At 42.6% G+C, this 20,585-nt stretch overlaps 1 protein-coding gene across 3 annotated transcripts in view; it reads left to right on the forward strand.

Annotated features, from left to right (window-relative positions):
* C10H8orf48 (chromosome 10 C8orf48 homolog) overlaps positions 1–19,039 on the forward strand; it is a 38,903-nt gene extending 19,864 nt beyond the window's left edge. For all 3 annotated transcript variants that reach the window (XM_068409660.1, XM_068409661.1, XM_068409662.1), the window contains exons 8-9: positions 6,113–6,187; positions 17,435–19,039. In XM_068409660.1, the coding sequence (XP_068265761.1) occupies positions 6,113–6,171 (59 nt within the window). In that variant the 3' untranslated portion in view covers positions 6,172–6,187; positions 17,435–19,039. The remainder of the gene's footprint in view (positions 1–6,112; positions 6,188–17,434) is intronic.
* Positions 19,040–20,585: the final 1,546 nt, after the last annotated feature.

Below are 20,585 nucleotides of genomic sequence, written 5' to 3' on the forward strand. Positions count from 1 at the left end.
GCTTGTTTAAAAATACATACAGCGTTAATGGTAATTGCAAGCAAGCTATATACTTGAGCAGGGTTTTTGTTGGTAATTTTACATGTTTTCTACTTTTTAAAACAATTACGTATATTAATATTACATCCATCACTTTGTTAGAAAATATTACTTACATATGCTACTCACAATAGATCTGTCATTCTTCTGTGACATAATATTACAGGCTATGAAAATAGAAACACACCGTTGTATGGTTGGTTTAAAAATAATTACAAGCCTCGTTAAAAAAGCACGTTAGGCTTGCTCTTCCCTTGGTAAGTTACGTTCCACTAACGTTGGGTGTCCTTAATCCACTTAGGATTGGAATGCCACTAGCACCTCTGGCACTGAGCATCTGTGGATCTGATTTGCTTAAGACTCCAATTGGATTTCAAAATCTTCAGCCAGGTGATTAGATCAGTGCAAGACAGCACAACTCCGCTGGTTTTTATCACCTCTGTTAGTTTGCATTAACCAAAATTTGCCCCGTTGCCTTCCACGGGCCAGTGGATTTTTGAAAGAGTGCACGCAACAGATTAAAATTTACTGGTTTAGTAATACAATAGAGATTAAAAATACATGGTTGCATTGGTTTGACTTTGCACAAATGAGACTAAATATATAAATATATATATGTATAATAAAGCTGTAGGAAATCTCCAAACTGCTAACAACTATTATAAATGAGATAAAACAAGGATATATTTGCTTGGAAAATTCATAGTTGCTGTTCTTTTATTATTTTCAGGTAAAGCAAGAATATTTCATGGTGGATCTTTTTTTTTTTTTTTTTATGAAACAAGTCCAGGCGTGCTTTGAAAAATGCTCCTTTCGTGGTCTTTCTGATACTCCTCTTGTGCTTTCTGCAGTTTTTTACCTCTGAGTTTCCACTTGTGAAAACAGTAGGTTACTAGGGATGTCATTATCAAAGAGAAAATAATAATCAGCACTATTATCAGTGCAATAGTAGATGAGAGGGACCCCTCTAGCTGCTTAGTTTCAGTGTCTCTTGTTGTGTTTAGTTTAGCAAAGTTTTCATAGTCTGTTGAGGCCAAAAGTGCAGATACAGGAACTTCTTTGAACTTGGGCCTCATTGGGATTCAGTGGTTGTTCTCACTCAGTCAAAATTTCTGCAGAAGTGAGGACTATGATTCCCTTGTCACCTGTGTCATTCGTAAACCAGTTTTCTCCTCGGGTTCTCCAGGCATAGATGAGGCTCAGGAGCTTTGTTTGTTTGTGAAGCCAAGGAGTGTAGGAATAACAGTGTGTGTCACACAGCTTACAGCACAGGTCATCTATATCCGGAGTTGTGTAAGTCAGAAATGTGTGTGCACTGTTGTCTTCTGTAGCAAGGGGAGGGGAAAGCTGCTTAGCTGCCTGCTAGGTTGTGATTCTGTGTTTTCTTGAAGAGATAATTGAAGAAAATCGCATCAATTTTCCAGTAACATTGTGGTTATCCTCAGGCTTAAAGGAAAAACAAGCACTGCAACAAGTGTCGTTTATATCTTATGAATTTGTTCAGTGAGAGGTTTTTTTTTCTTCCCCCAAATATTCCCAAAAGAGAGTGAAATCAAAGGCATATTTTTTTGCTGAGGGGCAGGCTTGGTTTTGCTGACATCATAGGCATTAACAACATCAGCTACAAAACAGGAGCTCTCATGTTAACGAAGGGTTTTTATTTTCCCCTCTTCTTTGATATTTGCTCTCAGACTTGGCTTGTCTGGAGAGGATTTTGATTTGGGGGTTTTGTCCTTCTTACACTGGAGTTTAGGAGATGTCCTCACTGATTGCAAATCTGGAATCTGGAAAAGTGACCTGGGTGAAAAATGACACAGGATTATTTAAGAGGTGAGCTCCCCTGAAGGCAGTGAGCTGTAATGTAGAGTTTTAAAAAACCTCACTCTTTTATAATTCTGATAGAATTTCAAATACATTTAAGTCATTTGGCTTTGATACATGCTGTGTGTGACAAATCCTAAAAAATTTACTCATCTGAACGGTTCTGAAGTTAAAAGAGCTGGTCTGGAGTAGGTGAAGAGCTGGTCTGCCATCCCCCTTCCCTGTTCCAGAGCTCATCTTACAGTTACATCTGCTGAGGAACGAGGCTGGCCGGTTCTTACTGATTTCTGCTTCCACTCAGGACAGTAGGATTTGGCCCTAGAATATTTTAATTTGAGGAGCCGTAAGCACCTACAGAGTTATTTATTTCAAATAACAGATTGCTCTAAACCCCTCCACCCTACTCCCAAATGCTTTGAGGGCAAAATTAGGTTTCAGAGATCTTGCAGCGTAACTGTTCAGAGATGCTCTGTTTGATAGGATGCAGTTGTAGTTCATCCTCTTTATAGAAATCTGTGGTTCATCCCACTCAGGCTAGCAGAGGACTGAGGGTCTCTCTTACTAATTAACAGCGCGTTCTTGTTTGTAATAAAGACTGTTTACTATAGATTAGCATTCTGTTGATGTTAAAAGATGTGAATGAGCAGTTCTTGCCAGTTTGGAACAATATGTTCACATAGTCAAAAATAAATGATGATTTTAAAGAAAGTTTAAAAGCCAGATTTTACTGTATTTTAGGACAAAAAATATATGCTTGTAAAGCTGATTGAAAGTTCATTTCACGTGAGGGAACAAGTGCAACATGCCACATCTTTGATGAATGTCTACACGTTGCACTACTGGCAAGACGTGTATCAGGAGGTTATGACAATAGAATATTTTAGTGCTACTTGACTGTGTATTCAACATCTTTCTCAAGTAGCCTAAAGAAAGAAACTGCAATAAAAGAACTTAAGAAACTGAGAAAATGCCCTTCTGGTGTATAAAGTAGCTAAGTGTCCACCACCCACATGAAAGTCCAGGAGGGTGGAATGTCTCAGCACTAATGAAAATCAGATCTTGTCATACTTGCCTGAACCTGTATCTCATCTCATCTGGATCCACAGCTAGCAGATTCCTATGGGGAAGATACAAAATCATTAGGCATCTGGTACTGTACAGTGCTGTTCTACGGAGGTGAGTGGATGTTATTTGTAACTCCATTTCACCGTCAGCTCCGGTATGTGTGTTTTCAAAAACAGGAATGCTTTTAAAATCTGAAGTCTGCAAAGTGTACTGCTTATGCTTCAGCTGCGTTTTGGGAGAAGGGGAATGCTTTTATGGACAAATCCCTTCCCTTCAAAACAGTGTCTGAGGATTCTGTTTGTGGGGAAGTGTGGCACAGTGTGGAATTACCCTCGATGTGAGAGTATTGAGTTAGGGAGTGCTTAAAGAAACTACTGAACATTCACAAACATCCACAAACCCATGGGAGCTGATGGGATACACCCACGAAGTGCTGAGGAAGCTGGATGGTATCATTGCAAGGCTGTTCTCCAAAAGTTTTTAAAGGTTCTGGTGGGAGGTTTCAGAAAACTGGAAGCAAGTTAAATACATTCCTATCATATAAGAAGCACAAGGAGGAGGATCTGGATAAGTACAGGCTGGTCAGCCTCACTTCAGTCCCTTGGGAAGGTTACATAGCAAATCTTCTTGGAAACCATTTCCAAACTTATTAAGGACAAGAAGATAATTGGGTGTAGTCAACATGGATATATGAGAGGGAAAATAACCTTGGCGAACCTGGTAGCCTTCTACCAGGTGATGAAATTATTAGCCCAGTGGGTGAAGGAGAGCAGTGTATGTTGTTTATATTGACTTTTTACACTGTCTACCAGACCATTTCATAGACAAACTGATGAAATATGGACTGGATAAGTGGACAGTGAGGTGGATTTAAAAGCTGGCTGAGCTGCTGATCTCAAAGGGTTGAGGTCAGCAGCACAAAGTCCACTTGGAGGCAAGTCAGTAGTGGAGTACTCTAGGGGTTGCCGTTGGGGTCAGTGCTGTTTGATATCATCATTGGTGACTTAGATGATGAGATAGAGTGCACACTCAGCAGGTTTGCAAATGATACAAAACTAGGAGGAGTGGCTGATAAAACCACATAGTTGTGCTGCCTTTCAGAGGGGCCTCAGCAGGCTGGAGAAGTGGACAGAGAGGAACCTCATGAAGTTCAACAAGGGGAAATGCAAAGACCTGCCACTGGAGAGGAACAGCCTAATGCACAAGTTCATGCTGGGGGCCAAATGGCTGGAAAGCAGCTTGGCAGAAAAGGACCTGTGTGCAGGTCCTGGGCCCCCGAGTTCAAGAAAGATAAGGAATTACTGGAGAGAGTCCAGCGAAGGGCTACAAAGATGATCAAAGGACTGGAGCACCTCTCTTATGAGGAGAGGCTGAGAGAGCTGGGTCTGTTCAGCTGGAGAAGAGAAGACTGAGAGGGGATCTTATCAACACTTACAAATACCTTAGGGGTGGGTGTCAAGAGGAGGGGACGAGACTCTTCTCAGTGGTCCCCAGTGACAGGACAGGGGCAATGGGCACAAGCTGAAACGTGGGAAGTTCCATCTGAATATGAGGAGGACCTTCTTTACTTTGAGGGTGCCAGAGCCCTGGCACAGGCTGCCCAGGGAGGTTGTGGAGTCTCCTCTGGAGATACTCAAACCCGCCTGGACGCAACCCTGTGCAACATGCTCTAGGTGAACCTGCTTTGGCAGGGGGTTGGACTAGATGATCTCCAGAGGTCCCTTCCAACCCTTAACCATCCTGTGATTCTGTGACCTGGGGGTCCTGGTGGACACCAAGCTGAAGATGAGGCAGCATTCTGCTCCTGTTGTAAGTCCAATGGCATCCTCACCTGTATCAGTGTGGTCAGCATGTTGAGGAAGTGATTATTCACCTCTACTCAGCACTGGTGAGACCACAGTAGTAGTAGAGGTAAATGTCTTAGCATCAGCTCGTATTGCAACATCCTACTGAGACTGCAGTTTCTGAGAAAGAGTTGGACCTCTAGTGCTCTGCTTAAATTTCGAGAAGACTGTTCACGTTATCTGCAATCCCTGTGTTAAGTACACCCTCGTACACACACAGAGCACACGTGTCAAGTTGAGTCAGGTTCCATCTACTGAAGTTTCAATGTCAACACTTTCTCATGAGGAAACTTTCCATTAAAAAACTGCAAAACATTAGTCATTGTCCATGCTCTAATTTAATTCAAACAGTAGAGAATAAATTATTCTTACATTGTTTGGTTGTTTTTTGTGTGAGTCATAAGTCTTCAGTGTATTTTGTCCTGAGCATTAGGAACATGCAAACTAGTATCTCAGGACTGCGCACATTTAATTCCCCATTAAAATTTAATAAAATATAATAGAAAGGTTGAGGTATTTACAAAAATAATTTGAGTGATTTTTTTTTTTTTTTTGGTCTGGAAATACTGATTTGTTGGAAGAAACTTTTCATGAAAGCATATTAGAATATCTGTAAGCAGAATGTTTTTCTAAACCTTTTAATGAAATAGTAATGTTTTACTTTGATACTTACATACGGGTGTGGTACGTGTCCTTGCCTAGAGATGGGCTGTGCTACCATGGCTCGTGTTTTCATACCTTCCTGTTTTAGCAAGCTAATGTTTAAAGTACAACTCAGTATAAGATGGGGAGGACAAAATCTGCCCCTTATTTTGTAATGTCCTTAGGATGGGCATTGTCTGTCCTTTTGTTCTTCAAGCTTGACCTCTGTGACTCTAAGTACGGTACTCCAACAAAGTAGAGACAAATATATTTCTGAGGTTTTGTGTGGTGTTTGAAGGTGGAAAGTAAGAGCAGGTTGAATGTAATTTATATGAGAGGAACAAAGGAAATTGCAGTAAGAAAAATCAGTGTCTGAAATGTTAGTTCGGGGTATTGGCATCTGTCAAACACTGAATGAAAAGATATAAGAATATTGATCAACAGCTTTTGATTTTGCTGAAACTCCTCCTTTTTTATAAGGGCAAAACTTGCCTCTATTTGCTAGTGACTTAGTAATAGTGACGTTATCAGTGTTATATTAAAAAGAGTAATGATGATTTGCATTGAATCCTTTTTTTTAAAAGAAACCATACCAAAATGCTGGGTGAGAGAACACACTTGTATGAAGTTTTAATTAGCTGTGTGATTTTTTTTTTTTTTTTATTGTTAGGATAACTCTGTTTTCTGATTCTGTGTTTCAGTTAAAGGAAGGACTGAGTTTGGTGAATGCCTGAAATCTTCAGCTTCATTGGAAGGATGAAGGCCAGAAATTATAGGTGAGCTGCTGCAGTTTTGTTTTAATAGGAAGCTGATTGTACATACCTGACCTTTAGGCTAACTCAGCCTTCCTTTCTTTGACTTCCTGATTATATTGATCGAGTAAGAATGGTTGATGAGGACATACAAACCAGCAGCAAGTAAGAAAAATGTATAATATTGTTCTCAAATGAAGACAAAAACATCTTTCCAAAGTAAAGGTGGCTGACATGAAACTATAAACCTGCTCCTTGTGAATTAATATAAAAAATCGCTTTTGATTTCAGTAGCAGGAGAATCTTTGTTTTCTATCTTTGTGTGTGTGCCTCTTTCATGTCCTCATGCATACACACACTGTGCATTTTCAAATGTTGAATTACTTCTAGCGTTTATATCTTAAATACATTTTGGCTTTTTAATATAGTTTCAGGCTTGCTTGCTGCCTTCAGCTTGCTTGTAAATTTCCCTGCTGCCTTTCCAATTGTCTCTTCCATTTTTATTGCATTATGGAAGAAATTTGCATCTTTTTGATGGTAAAAGCATTTGTGTGAAATGTATCCATCATGTTGTAAACCTGAGATGTAAATGATTCTTTTCTCCTCCTCCAGAGCTAGTGTAGCAAGACATCTACTGATACACTTGTGCACAAAATTGCAGATGAAAGTCGGAGTGGGAGTGAGAGCCACTGAAAGAGGGGACAAGGAGGAGGGAGGGAAGGAGGAAGGAAGGGGAGAAGGCAGGAAAGGCTTCGAAAAGCATGTAGTGAGATGTTTTAGCCTTGCTACTTACTTTTCACTGCATCTTCTGTAACCTCATGTGTAAGAACAAAGGGCCAGATTTTAGGAGTATTTTAAATACGTGCATAAGACCACCCTTGCCACTTTCAAAATCCATGTACATACTACTACACATCTGCCTTTAGCTTTGGATGCTTAAAATGCTTTTGGAAATCTTAAGGTTTCAAGTCTACAAAGTGCGGATCAGCTTTCAGCTGAGAGCCAGTTCGGCTTCATACTTTCCAGTAGGTTCTATGTACTTTGGGGGTATGGGCTTAAATAATAAACATCAGGTTGTTACAGAAGGACACTTGAGGTGTGTTTGTAGTGTCACTGCGTTTGTAGGTGTTAAACACCATAGATTTAGCTGAGAAGTCCTAAAATCGAACACCCTCTTTATGCCTCTGTCTTCCATATTGTTAATCTCAAAACAAAATAGAAAAAATGATCTATATTAGATTTTTACATGTCATCATCCTTAGAAACGTAATTTGCATAAAACCCTTGTGATTACATCCAGTGATATAACTGGCAACTTACTAAGATTTAAGCAAGTCAATTGATCTTTTAATTAAGTGTATAAAATTCTAGCCCTAGTCTCTCAGAATGCTTTACACTATTTTTATCCTAGTGAGCAAGAAAACTCTGCTTTTAGCAGTTGTTCAGCCTGTTCTGTCTTCGTTATACCTGAGGCTTTCTCCCCTCTGATGCAGGAAGAGAAAAAGACTGCAAGTTTTGGAAGCACTTGTAATAAATAATCCCAGCATTGGTCAGTTCTGTAAGCCAGCCGAAAGTACACTCTTATTCCTATAAAAGGAACAATATCTAGTGGCATCCTGATTCTCCTTAAAGCTGCAAGGGGCTCGGATAACTTTCAGGGACGATCTGTGTATGACAAAAGCAGGTAATTTTGGAGCAGACCCTGATCCCATCTTACCTCTGCACTGAGAGATGCCGAGCAAAGACGCTTCCGTGGGTTCAGATGGAAGTTGCAGGCTGTGCGACTGCTCAGGACATCTGCTTTTGTGTTCCAGAAGAACTCGTGTGGGCAAGTGTCTGTGCTTAGCGTGGACCATAAATGTAATACACTGTTTTCCTGAGCGTTTAGTTTATAGAGAACCCATATGGAGCTAATTCTGGTTTCTAAGGTTTTAATTTTAATTACGTAATCCCTGAAGCACAGAGCAATTGAAGCAACAGACCTGTTGTGTTGTAGGTTTAGACTCTCTCTGAAATTGATATTCATCCCACTGATTTTATTGGTGACTTCTCATGATAGTATAACGTGTTAATTTAGTATAACTGTGATCTGATAAAGACCAGCAGCTTTTTAGGTGTGATTACAGCCTTTTTGTAACTGCATGTTTTGGCACATACTCTCTTTTGTCTGTACCAAGTCCAAATCCTTAGGAGAGGTGCTGGTGCCTGTTACCAGGATCAAACTACGTGTAAGTCATGTTACAGACTGAACACTTGATGAATTCCCTCCTTAAACCAGTGTTACTGAAATGTGCCTGTGATACATATTTTAGCAGCCTTGTCTATATAGTGGTGTGAGGGAAGTTTATCATCCTGATCAATGAAATCCTCCTATGACACTTTTAGGGTAGCTTTGAAACTGTAAATGCTCCCCATAGGTGTGCTGGCTGAGGCTTAGGCATGCGGTAATAAAACACGTTAGGAAGAGACACTGAGTCTTATTCCTTTCACATGCTCATAGTTGGGGAAGGGTTTGGATTTTTTTCCCTTTTTTAAACTTGGAAAACAGTGTTGTGTCAAAGTGCTGTCTCTAAATGAAGGAACCTTCATGGTGTTCACTTCAAAATAGGCTTCACTGCATTTTAAGAACGATGTTGAGATTGTTTTTCTCAAAACAGCACACACTATTCCTCTTCTTGGAGGGCAGTTTTTCCTGAGAAGCTGTTCTTTGATTTTCCTACTAAAGGAACAGTCTTATATATCATCAGCTAAAAAATATACCCCATAAAATGTGGATTCTTTTTTCCCTTTGAAATTGTCTCTCTTGGTTAACTTTTTGCTAATTTAGTTCATATTATTTTTTTTTGCACAACATTCTATGCTATTCTTCCCACACCCCTGTCAAAATCAGGGGCAATTACATCCTGCAATTACAGAGGCAGCCTCTGAATTTTTCCATTAGTCTCTGTTTTAAATGTTATTCTGTGAAAACACAGATCCTGGAGTGCAGACAATTCCCTAGCCTCCACTGATGCTTAACCTTCCTCAGGGATTTTTTCCATTTGCCTGTTTCTAAGATCAGTTTGTCCTAATGCTCCGTGTTACCTGTTTTTCGGAGTCAGAACAAGTACTTACCAGTCCAGGTACAAGTGGATGTTTAATTTTTCTCTTGAGTTATAGGATAAATGAAAACTGAAAGCTGTTTAGAGCTGAATTCAAATGAACAAAACCTAAGAACCTTCGTAAAATAAGATCTTAAGACACAGTGGCCTTTTCGTTAAATTCTCCTTTTCTTTGAAGGTGAAGGAGGGTTCTGATTCTGAGCTAATTGGTTGTGAAAGGGAGATGAACAAACGAGATCTGCTTTCATATCCTCCTCCCTTTTTTTAATCTCTCCTTTCCTTTTTTCTCACTGCCTGCTGCTAGCAAGGAAAGTAATTACGGATGGGACGCTTTGCAGCCTTTCTCTTGGGTCTAAAATCTGCCAAGATTGAAACTCCCACAGGGATAACATTTTTTTTTTTTTTTAATGTGCTGAAGAGCAAAAGATTGTTTGAACGTTTGAGTGTTCATCCAACTCATTTAAAGAGGAAACTCTTCTCCTTCCAGCCAGCGTGCCCGTTCTTGATGAATAGTTACAGTCTACGACTACAATGTAGTCAATACTCAGGGAATTTCACCTTTAAAATTGTGCAAGAAAAATAATAAAGGGTGGGAGGGAGCAGGGGGCTGAGAGGGGGAGTGATGAATGTCATTTTAGATGCAGCTGCTTTGTGTCTGTACATTTCTGGAATAAGATCCCATTTCTTTTCCCACAGTGTGGAATAGGGTCAGTCTCTGTCTAATTTGAGAGTTCTAGGTAAGCAAAAAGCACCCTTCTTTCCTCCTCACTGCCGTCCTCTCGCAGTCTTAACGCCTGGGTGGCCTGTCTCAGGGGTGGGCAGAACTGGTGTGCGGTGAGGTGCTCCCAGTACTGAGGCGAACAGAGTAGGCAAGGGGGGAGGAGGGAATAAAGACTTTCTTTAAGCATTCAGTGCTTAACTGGTCAGCATTGACTTTCCTTTTAGCTCCAAATCACATTCCAAACAGGAAAGTTATGTGAAATGCATTTGAGATCAGTTAACGTGCTGGAGATTGGCGGGTTATGTGGCAGGTGCCTGTGCACTGCTTTAGCCATGGTGGAAAGGGATGGGGGGCACGTCACCCTCCCTGCTCTGCGGGTTGAGGGAGGCTCAGGGGTGTGCGAGGGGTTCAGCCTTCATGCGAGACATCCTGACCAGGTGTGTGTGTGGAAGAAGGGGTGTGCTACTTGTGTGGGTGAACAAAGGGCACAAGTAACATGGGTAACTGCGGGGGGGGCTTATATGCATGTGGAGAAGTGGGTGCATGATCACAGAATCACAGTGGGATTGAGTGGGAAAAGTGGGGATGATGAGTGGGATGATGAGTGGAAAAAGGTGGGGGGTCCCTGGGGCCCCAGTGGGGATGCAGAGGAAGATGCCCACTGCCTGAGAGGAGGCGGGTGTGTTCATAGGGGTGTTCTGTACACCTTTGTGCTGTGAGGGAGGACGTTACTTATGTGTGAAGGGTGGGGGTGTGGTGAGTGTATGGGTGGAAAGCTGCTGGTACCCAGGGGAGGGTGGTCACGCCGCTGACTAGAGCTAGATAGCCCCAGTGGGGGCCACGAGTGGCCCTGGGCCGGGCTGGGGGGCAGTGGGGTGAGCAGTGCAGCCCTGGCTGCTGCTCTGCCCCGTGCTGAGCCGTGCCGGTCCCGCACGCTGGGACTGCGCTGCCCGGTGCGGTGCTGTGCCGTGCCAGCCTGCGTGCTGCTCCAGCGCTGTGCAGGGCTGTGCCATGCCAGCCTGCATGCTGCTCCAGCGCTGTGCAGTGCTGTGCCGTGCCGTGCCGTGCCAGCCTTGCACGCCGGGTGCCAGAATCCACACGCCGGGTATCGCGGTGCCCTGCCAACCCTGTGCTCCCGGGTGCCAGCCCCGCTGTGACACCCGGTGCCGTGCCAGCCCCACACGCTGGGTACCGTGCCATGCCCCGGGTTGGGTTGGGAGGCTGCGGAGGCTGCAGCAGGAGCATCCCCAGCGAGGCACCCGCCTGCCCGGCTGGACAAAGGGCACGGCTGCAGCGGGCGGTTTCTGATGCTCGGGCGTTTTGCTGCTGCGCTGGGAGATGAGCTTTGTCGGGAGCTCATGAGGTGGATTCCCCCTGAAAGGGGCACGCGTGCCCTTCGCATAACGGGGAAGAAAAGGAGGCTTTTGACTGTGTCCATTTAAAAAATTGCGACCGCTGCCCCCTCCCTCCTCCACTTTGTAACGAGCCGCCGGTTCCGCACAAAGGGTTTATCATAGCCATGCAGTACTCACCTGCTCCGGCCACGTCTTGCTGGGCTACTGTCAAAAGGGGACGGCAATCAGGGGGTGGCAAGGCTGGGAGCCCGTGGAGGTAGCCTGAAACCTTGCCAACTAGCCACTCTCGTCCCCCCTTGGTCTTGAAAGCGGAGAGGCGGATAGTGCTGAGCGGCGCGTTATTCGTGCTGCGGCTGCGGGGAGGGTGGAATAGCTCCACACCCCCACTACCTCAGCAGCGCTCACTGATCTCAGCCAAATTTTTCAACTTTATTTAGGAGGAAGAATAGATCACATGGGAGCTTTCACCGAACTGGGAGGAGCGTGTTAGTGCGGAATCAGGTCACTAACATAAAAAGCCAGGAGTTAGTCACAGACACAAAGATTAATAGAGTTAGCATAATCCAGGCATAAAAAGCAGGCTGAGACAAAGAGAAGAGATGCTTATGGGAATTAAATGCTTCAGGTTTCTTCCCTTATCTGTGTCATTAAGCAGGGTAATTTCTTGCTCCTTTTATCAGGTGAGTTTTCCTAATTGAGTAAGGAATAGAATGTAAAAGAAATGTTTTCAGCTTCCAGGTGCTTTTGAGCACATTCCTCTTGGCTGTCAATCTAGCATTTCTACAGGCTTTTTTTCTTTTTACATTTCTGAAATTCTGTCTGTCTCCATCCTGACGTGTTGTATTGATTCACAGAAATAGATCCTACAGACCTGTTCCAAAACATACACATGCCTACATAAAATAGTCTAGGTTGAATAATTGCCTCTGACTCCAATCTTTAATTTGCATCTCTTGCTCAGACAAAGGCAAGAAGTGCCACTGGTGAGAAATTATTGTGGAATTAAGTTTCTACAGCGCCTTTTTCTGATCTGTCTTTCATTCATTAATAGATGGCAAAGCTCCCAGCAGGAGCACAGGTAATACAAAAGCTGTCCCCAAGTGCCGGAGAGCTGATTGCTGCCAGGACTGCAGCATGATTCTTATGACTTTTAATGTCTTTGTTTATTTAATCAGCTGCACATTCCAAAAAACCTGTGATAGATTTAGGTTATTTAGAGGCCAAAACTGAAATGTGGATGCCTAAATATGGGTATCTAAATACATATATACATATCTTGTGAAGAAGTGGGCCTGACTTTTATAGGTGCTAAGCAACTGTTCTTGTGCATTTCCATCTGCTTTTAAGTCACATCCCACCCTCTGCCACCTTCCTCATGTCCACACTTTTAAAAAAGAAATTAGCTTTGAAAAGTATGCTGTCTTGTTCCTTTGCTTACAGAAGCATCCTGCCCAAAAGAAGCTCCATGATACCAGGTGAAGGGGAAATTGGTGACCAGGTGGGTCACCACAACAAAGCCAAGAGGCCTGATGTGTCCAGTTAGTATAAAACTACAGGAGAGCTTGTCTGCTGCACACCCAAAAATGACTCAACCAGTCATCGAACAAGTTGCACCTGCCTACAGAGTGACTATCCTTCCTTCAGATTGCAGAAAAATCAACCAGCTTTGGCAGTTAAAGGCTGAAACAGTCAAAATGTTGATTCTTGGCAGCTTCTTAATGAAGTGCCTCTGGATTAGAGATGATATCAATCAGGATAGCACGTTAAAGAAAGCAACCTTCACGTGAGTGTAGATCAAGATACGTAACTCCGAGTGCTTTGCTGTGCAATGCAGTTCTCTGCCGTGTTATCTGTGGAGCATAACTTCGTGCTCCTTGCTTTCATTTCCCCAGCCTGGGGTGCAGAGGAGTAACCTGTGCCTATTCCAGCTCCCTTCTTGCTGCTCATCTCTCAAAGGAATCAGGGGAGTGCAGCTGCTTGCACTGGGGGGGAGAAGAATTGCAATTGCAATTGGTTCTTTTATAGAGCAAATCAATGGAGTGGAGAAAAAGCACTTTACATCTTTACTACAATACAGCCATGCTGAAGACACAGCTAGAACCTGTCCCTGTGCTTTAAACTTGAAAATGGTGTATTTGTGAGCTAGTCTTGAAGAGAGCCTGGGCTTTATTACCTGGAGACTGACCTTTATGTGTAACTGCCATTTCAAGTGTGCAGAGGCCTGAGTTTCGACAGATGCTGTCCATTCCTCTGTGTGTATAGTCTCAGATATTTGCTTTTGTTTTATTCTTTAATATTTTCTCTGTATTGCCAGCTAGCAATGGAAGATAAGATAACAAGCCTAACAAAGGCTTTTACAGGTCTGATTAGCCCTTATTTGTATTTTCATCCTCACAGAATCACAGAATCAACCAGGTTGGAAGAGCCCTCTGGGATCATCGAGTCCAACCATTGCCCTGACACCACCATGGCAACTAGACCAGGGCACTAAGTGCCATGTCCAGGCTTTTCTTAAACCCCTCCAGAGATGGGGACTCCACCACCTCCCTGGGCAGCCCCTTCTAATGGCTAATGACCCTTGCTGAGAAGAAATGCTTCCTAATGTCCAACCTGACCCTCCCCTGGTGAAGCTTGAGGCTGTGTCCTCTTGTCCTATCACTAGTTGCCCGGGAGAAGAGGCCGACTCAAGTTCTTTTTTCCTTACTGACTGAAGTTTTCTGTCTTATGCATTTCATAAAACTTCCTTTTATATTTCTTTTTATACACAGCTTCTTACTGAAGTATCTTACGTCAACTGAAAAAGCTATATATAATGTGTGTATACATACATATTTATATATATGCACACATATACATATGCAAAGACCTGGGAATACAAATTTCTACTAGTTTGTATTAGCGCAAGGGTAGTTTTTCCTCCGTTTTTATTTATATTTAACTCTCCACAGCATTTTGCGTGTGAACTCATAAGTAAACCAATAAGGAATGTCTAAAAATGTTCTAATGTATTTTTGTGATACATTGAATCTTTTTTCCCCAAATACTTGCTCTTAATCCAGTATGACTAATGCACTAAAGTTTCTCACGCTCTCAGATTTGCCACTTCCTGAATCTTCTCTATATCGAGGCTCGTAACTGATCAGAAACTGTTATCACTCAGTTTGAAGATTATGGCTGTATCAGAGGGCTGTTGACCAACTACAGGAACTGTATGTACTCCTCCAGGAAACTTATGCTTCCCTGTCTGGGGAAGTGATCGTCCCTCTGTACTCGGCACTGGTGAGGCCGCACCTTGAATCCTGTGTCCAGTTCTGCGCCCTGCACTTCAAGAGAGATGTTGAGGTGTTGGAGCGAGTCCAGAGAAGGGCGACCAAGCTGGTGAAGGGTCTGGAGGGTCTGACCTCCGAGGAACGGCTGAGGGAGCTGGGGGTGTTTAGCCTGGAGAAGAGGAGGCTCAGAGGTGACCTTCTTGCAGTCTACAACTACCTGAAGGGAGGTTGTAGCGCAGTGGGAGTCGGCCTCTTCTCCCAGGCAACCAGCGATAGGACAAGAGGACACAGCCTCAAGCTTCGCCGGGGAGGGTCAGGTTGGACATCAGGAAGAATTTCTTTACAGAAAGGGTTATTAGACATTGGAATGGGCTGCCCAGGGAGGTGGTGGAGTCCCCATCTCTGGAGGGGTTTGAGAAAAGCCTGGCCATGGCACTTAGTGCCCTGGTCTAGTTGCCATGGTGGTGTCAGGGCAACGGTTGGACTCGATGATCCCAGAGGACTCTTCCAACCTGACTGATTCTGTGATTCTGTGAAAATCAGTGTTTTGGTAAATACTTGATATCATGGTTAAGCCACAGATCCAAATCAGCAGTGGCATACAAATGCCCGACTCCCATTGATACCAATAGGACTTAAACCAAAGTATCTTTGTGCTTATCATCTCTTGACAATGAATGCTATTTGAAGTTCATGGGAGCCATTAGAAAGACCGTGGTATGTTCTGACAGTAATTGAAGGCATAGAAGAAAAATGAACATTTGTAACTCCTTGAGAAGTTCTTCAAGCTTTGAAAAATGGCCCAGAGCTTCTCTCCCGGTCTGCAGGGAGATGTTCCTTATTCATCATTGCAGAAACCTCTGGTGTCCCAGGCAGATTGTTGACATTTCCACTGCTGCTTCTATTTTAAATGTTATAATTAGTAATTTTTCACGCTTCTAGATTGTCCTTTCTCTTAGAAATTTAAACTACAGTGACAAATTAAAACACATCGGATACCACTGTAATGTCGGTATGTGATGCAAGGAGATTACTCCCAAGGTAACATTTGCACCTCTTCTACCTTCAGTGCCTATATTGTTGTCAAGGTGCTATTCTCATTATGTAGAGATTGAAATGAGTCCATTACATGTGATGGGTCACCATGTCACCTTGGCACAGTGAGAAAGGAATATGGCTTTCCTTAATTAGAACGGAGCAGGTGTGCATTAAAAAAGGAATTATTAAAAGCAAAGTCTCTCATCAAAGCCAGGCCATCAAATTCCTCTTCATTTGATGACGTTCTAAATATTGACTGCAGGGGAAGAGCAAAATTTCTAGCCAAACATAATGAAATGAAATCACATTATGCAGAAAGTTTCAGTGCTTGTGTGTTGTTGTTCTTCTCTTCAATCCTAACCAGAAGGTTTGATTTTATGAGGAGGGATAAAATTTACTTAATCAAAAAATCAGTTAACGGTCTATTCCTGCATGAGTACGTAATGTAAAAATGGCTTACCCTCGTACTGCTGCTACATCTATCAGTATCACTAATTTTAATTGAATGCAGCCTGATCATAAAACATGGAATGAGTTTTGGGATTTCAGAGGCATCGTTGGTGGGAATTATCAGACTGTTCCACTAGCGTTATACATGGGCATTCGTGAAATGGCCCCTGAAGAGGACTGACAGTCCCTGAATTCTTTATTCCAGAAAGAAGGCAGGTGAGAGGGGGTATGGTAGGAGTGTATAAAATACATAAAACTGAGGAAATGAGTTAGAAATTCCTAATTAATCTCTGCTATTTTTTGTAAGTAAGGAGAAATTGAGTGAAGGAGAAAGGCATTAATGGAGGAAATGCTTCTGTACGTAGCACAGTATTCTCCTGCAGAATTCATTGCTGCAAGTGTGTGCTGGTGTTGAGGGATTGCAGTACAGGTGTCAACGCTCACGTGGGAATGAGAGCATCCACAGTTACAGGCGGTACGTTTTTATTGTGACCTCCGTTTGTAAGACACACTACTTAGCACATGTAAAGAGGAGATTCCTTTTTGGGCAGATTTCTTGTATTAATTTTTCTCTGAAAGTGTAAAAGCATTCTTAAAAGCATCTGGGACTGCCTAGTGTCAGAATACTGGGCTGCAGAGAGAATGTTTGATCTTGTATAGCAACTTTTGTTTTCTTACCATGAAACAGTTCTGGTCTCGTGTCTCCTAGGTGAGCGATGAATTCTCGTTCAGCAGCAGGGATACAAATCTAGATTTTTTCCACTGAGGTCAGCTCCTTCTGTGTATATCTACATAAATTTCTAGTCCAAGCACTAGTGGCTGGAGAGCCAATGTGTTTCTTTTACCAGATCAAAAGTCTCCTCAAAACAGCTCGAATCAAATAATGAAATGCCGTATAGTAGGAGCATTCTAATGCATGTAGGATAGGTACATCGTGTTTTACACTGCTGTATTGCAAAGGTCACAACTGTTAAAGAAGCTGACATGTTCTTTGAAATGACCCCGAGTAATCCCAGAATAGATCTCTGCCAGCACCAGCCTTGTCATTTCTTAGATTTTCTTTTGTTGCCTCTCCTGCTTCATGTAGAGCGCTGGTTAAATTTAAACACCGGTTGTGTCTCTGGACAATATCTCCCATTCATGATATAGATGTGTACTCTTGTAAGTGGACTTCCACGTGCTGTACATCCCCTCCTGTGCTTTGTGTCTGAGGTTCTTTGTTCCCACCTCTGATTTTCTTTTACAGTGGAAATGCAGCAGCTTTGGGAGCATCAGAAGGCCTCGTTCGACAGTTGGCAGACCGAAGGGTAACAGTCTCTCTCATTTTCTTTCTCTAGGGAAGCTGCAGCAGCTGCCTGCCTTCCTGCAGAGGTTGCCCGAAGGCCAGCCAAGAGGCATTGGAGCTGGGCTCTTCTGTGGAGAGCTGCTTTCTGGGATGGGACTACCAGCAAAAAGAGTAAACTGGTTGCTACGAACTCCACTTTTCCATCTTTTTATCTTGCTTCTATATCGCATCAATATATTAGGACACATATTGGCTTATTTTAGAGGGGAGAAGCTTGTGAAATCACAGTCAGTCTCCAGTGTAAGGTGCTGTGTGCTAATGGGCACACAGGGCTTTAGTTCATGCTGATTGCACTTGCCTGAGAGGAGTCCAGATTTAAGCGGGTGCAAAGAGGGCTGAAAACACCTTCATTCTCTTAGGTCTCTGGAGAGCAGCTGTGTGTTTGTTTTCTAGTCGCTTGCATCGTTTCTTTTGCAGCCTGAACTAGCTGTTCCTGCTAGATGCTCGTGCCCACAGTGATCTGTGTGCCACCTTCCCAGCCCATTCTCTCTTCTTATGCTTCAGGGACAGCCTGCAACCAGGAACTCTGTGTTTTCCACTTCCCTGTGCATCCATGTCAGTATGTCTGACATTGTTTTTGATGGAAGGAGAGCAATGAGTCCCCTCATCCTGGTAGGTGCTTTTCCCTCTCTTCCCCCCGTCTTTCTGGTCTGGCACTTGTCTTTCAGATCTGTGGATCTGGGTGTGTTTGCACTGCTTATTCTGTTGGTAACCACATCACTAGGTCTCATTGTTAATGCAGCTAAATGCAGCCTTGGAAAACTTGATTTAATTTCTGCCTTTACTACTGGGATTCTAATGCCAAGTTGCTGCAAATGAAACTTTTTTGAAGTGCTCGTTAACTGAATGTTCCTCATTTTCTGGATGCTCAGTTTGAGGCGATATCTGATCTGCAACAGCACCATATACTTAGAGCTGCAGCTAGACCTGAGTTTTTGGCATTTAAAGCACCATATAATGCTAAGCACTCTACAGAAAGCATCCTCTTATTTTCTAAATTGGATGTCCCAAATTAATGAATACTTTTACAACATAGAAACTTTCTAATCATTTTTTCACCAGTCAGTCCAGATACAATGGAAGTGTTGGGACAATAACATCAAAAATGTATTAGTAATGTGAACCATAGAAAAGCCATGAATAAATTAATCATATGTGCTCAGAGTAGAGCCTAAGTTTGGTGAAATAAAGTGGGTTAAACTAAGCAGAAATGAAATGATCTTGTTCTGTAATAAAGCATTCAATCAGGGAGTTGTTCAGCTGTTTCTGGGTAACCCCCCGTGGAGGCAAGCCATCAGAAATGGGCTGCACACTAAACAACAAGAAGAAAACAAATATTGAAGAGCTGCTCATTAATTGAGAATCATCCACCCTCTACAGTGAATGAGGCAAAGGTCCTGTGGCAAAAATAATCCGTGATCGTGTAATTGAAGGCAGTAGCAGGCTGCATAACACAGGAGATTCAAATTAAGATTGCATAGGTGATTTTAATTTGGGGACTTCATAACTTTTGAATATTTGACTTAGCATTTTCAATAACGTTCTTTTAACTTGGAATATTGTGTGCAATATATATAAATGTTGTTTTTAAATAAAACTGGTTTGTCTCCAAGTCATGTCATTTTCACACTGCCTGCTGTCACCGTTTCTGAAGGAGAAGCAGCTGGTGTGCTAAAAGAAGTGATGGACTTTGAAATCCTGCAAGGTTAGGAACTGAGTGGTTGGAGGCAGATATTTACACAAATGTCATCTTTTTTGGCCTGCGAGATTCCTCCCACTGTTTTCCCCACTGTATTTTATGGAGCAAAGTGTAAACATTTGCTTTCATGTGTTTCATGGCTCTACTCTATGAGTGATCCTAGCAGTAACTTGATGGGGTTCCATGGTTGTGGTTTCTCAGTGGCTTCTCTGTCCAGTGTTCTCACTTTATAAATAGAAAGTTGGGATTCTTCGTAATTGCCAGCTGCAAGCTCAGCGTGGGATCCGAGAGTCAAACTGAGCTCTGCAGGCTCAAACGTTAGCAGCAGGGGAGATGCTGTGATCAGAATTTGGTTAACTGCTCTGTTTGTTGTGTGTGGGCCAGCACAGACCCCAGCTCCCGCTCTGAGAGCTGGGTAGGCTCTGTCGTGCTAAATAAAGATGAAATACCAAAAATGGATGATAATCATTAAAGTGAGCAGGTGCATGTTTGGCTACAGCGAACAGGTCTAGGAAATAGGAACTTGTGGGTTTTACTTATTTACTTTGAATCAAATGAAATTTTAAGACATATCTTTAGTTAAGGAAATTGTAATCTTACAGTAATTCTGTTTCATTTATTCGTAGTTAAGTAGAGTGTAAATGAAAACTGATTAGTTTCTCTTAATCTCATAATCTTGCCATAAAAGAAAGGGCAATATGTTTAACTCCTTGAGAAAGACCATTAGATATAATACTGTAGTAAGGCATAAAAATCAATGAATGACTAGTAGTTTAGGTTTTTTAATGAATCTCCCATTTAATACTGGGTGATCAGCGCGTGCAGTGGTCAAAGAGCTCAGCCCAGGTTGCTCCTGGCAGTGGAATCCAGGTTGATCAGGAGCAGGAAGAGCCAGGAGGAATGTTTTGCCCAGTACACAGCACTGTCCATCCAGCCAAATTTGCTGGGTTGAAGGTTTATCTTCCCATAGTATGGGTTGCATCATCTATGGTAATATATCCTGGAAACATAACCAGCTTTTGGACCGGTTAAGATGATGGTGGTATCATTGAGACAATCTCCATTAGAATAGGATGAGAACTGAGCGATCATTACACAGTTTGGTCCAGTTTGATCTCCACTCTGAACCTACCTGCTCGTTCTGCTGTGTGATAAATGAACACAGTTCAAGTAGAATTTCTGGCCAGTTGCCTTCAGGTGTGGTGTAGCAGTACATGTCCAGTTTCCCTTCCACAGCAGTACCTATCACCCTGGGAAACAGAGCAAGTGTGACAAGTTTTTGATCCATTTCTGGTTTGTTGGGGTTTTTTTTTTTGCCGACAGTTGGGTCTAAAACTTCTGTGTTGCCGTTTAGGTACAGAGCTTTAATGGGTTTTTATTCCCAAGTGCTAGATGTAGGTACCTTATATCCACATAAGCCTTTGAGTTTCTGTGTTTGCACGTG

This window comes from Nyctibius grandis, chromosome 10 (genome assembly GCF_013368605.1).
Source record: "Nyctibius grandis isolate bNycGra1 chromosome 10, bNycGra1.pri, whole genome shotgun sequence".
Taxonomy (NCBI): domain Eukaryota; kingdom Metazoa; phylum Chordata; class Aves; order Nyctibiiformes; family Nyctibiidae; genus Nyctibius; species Nyctibius grandis.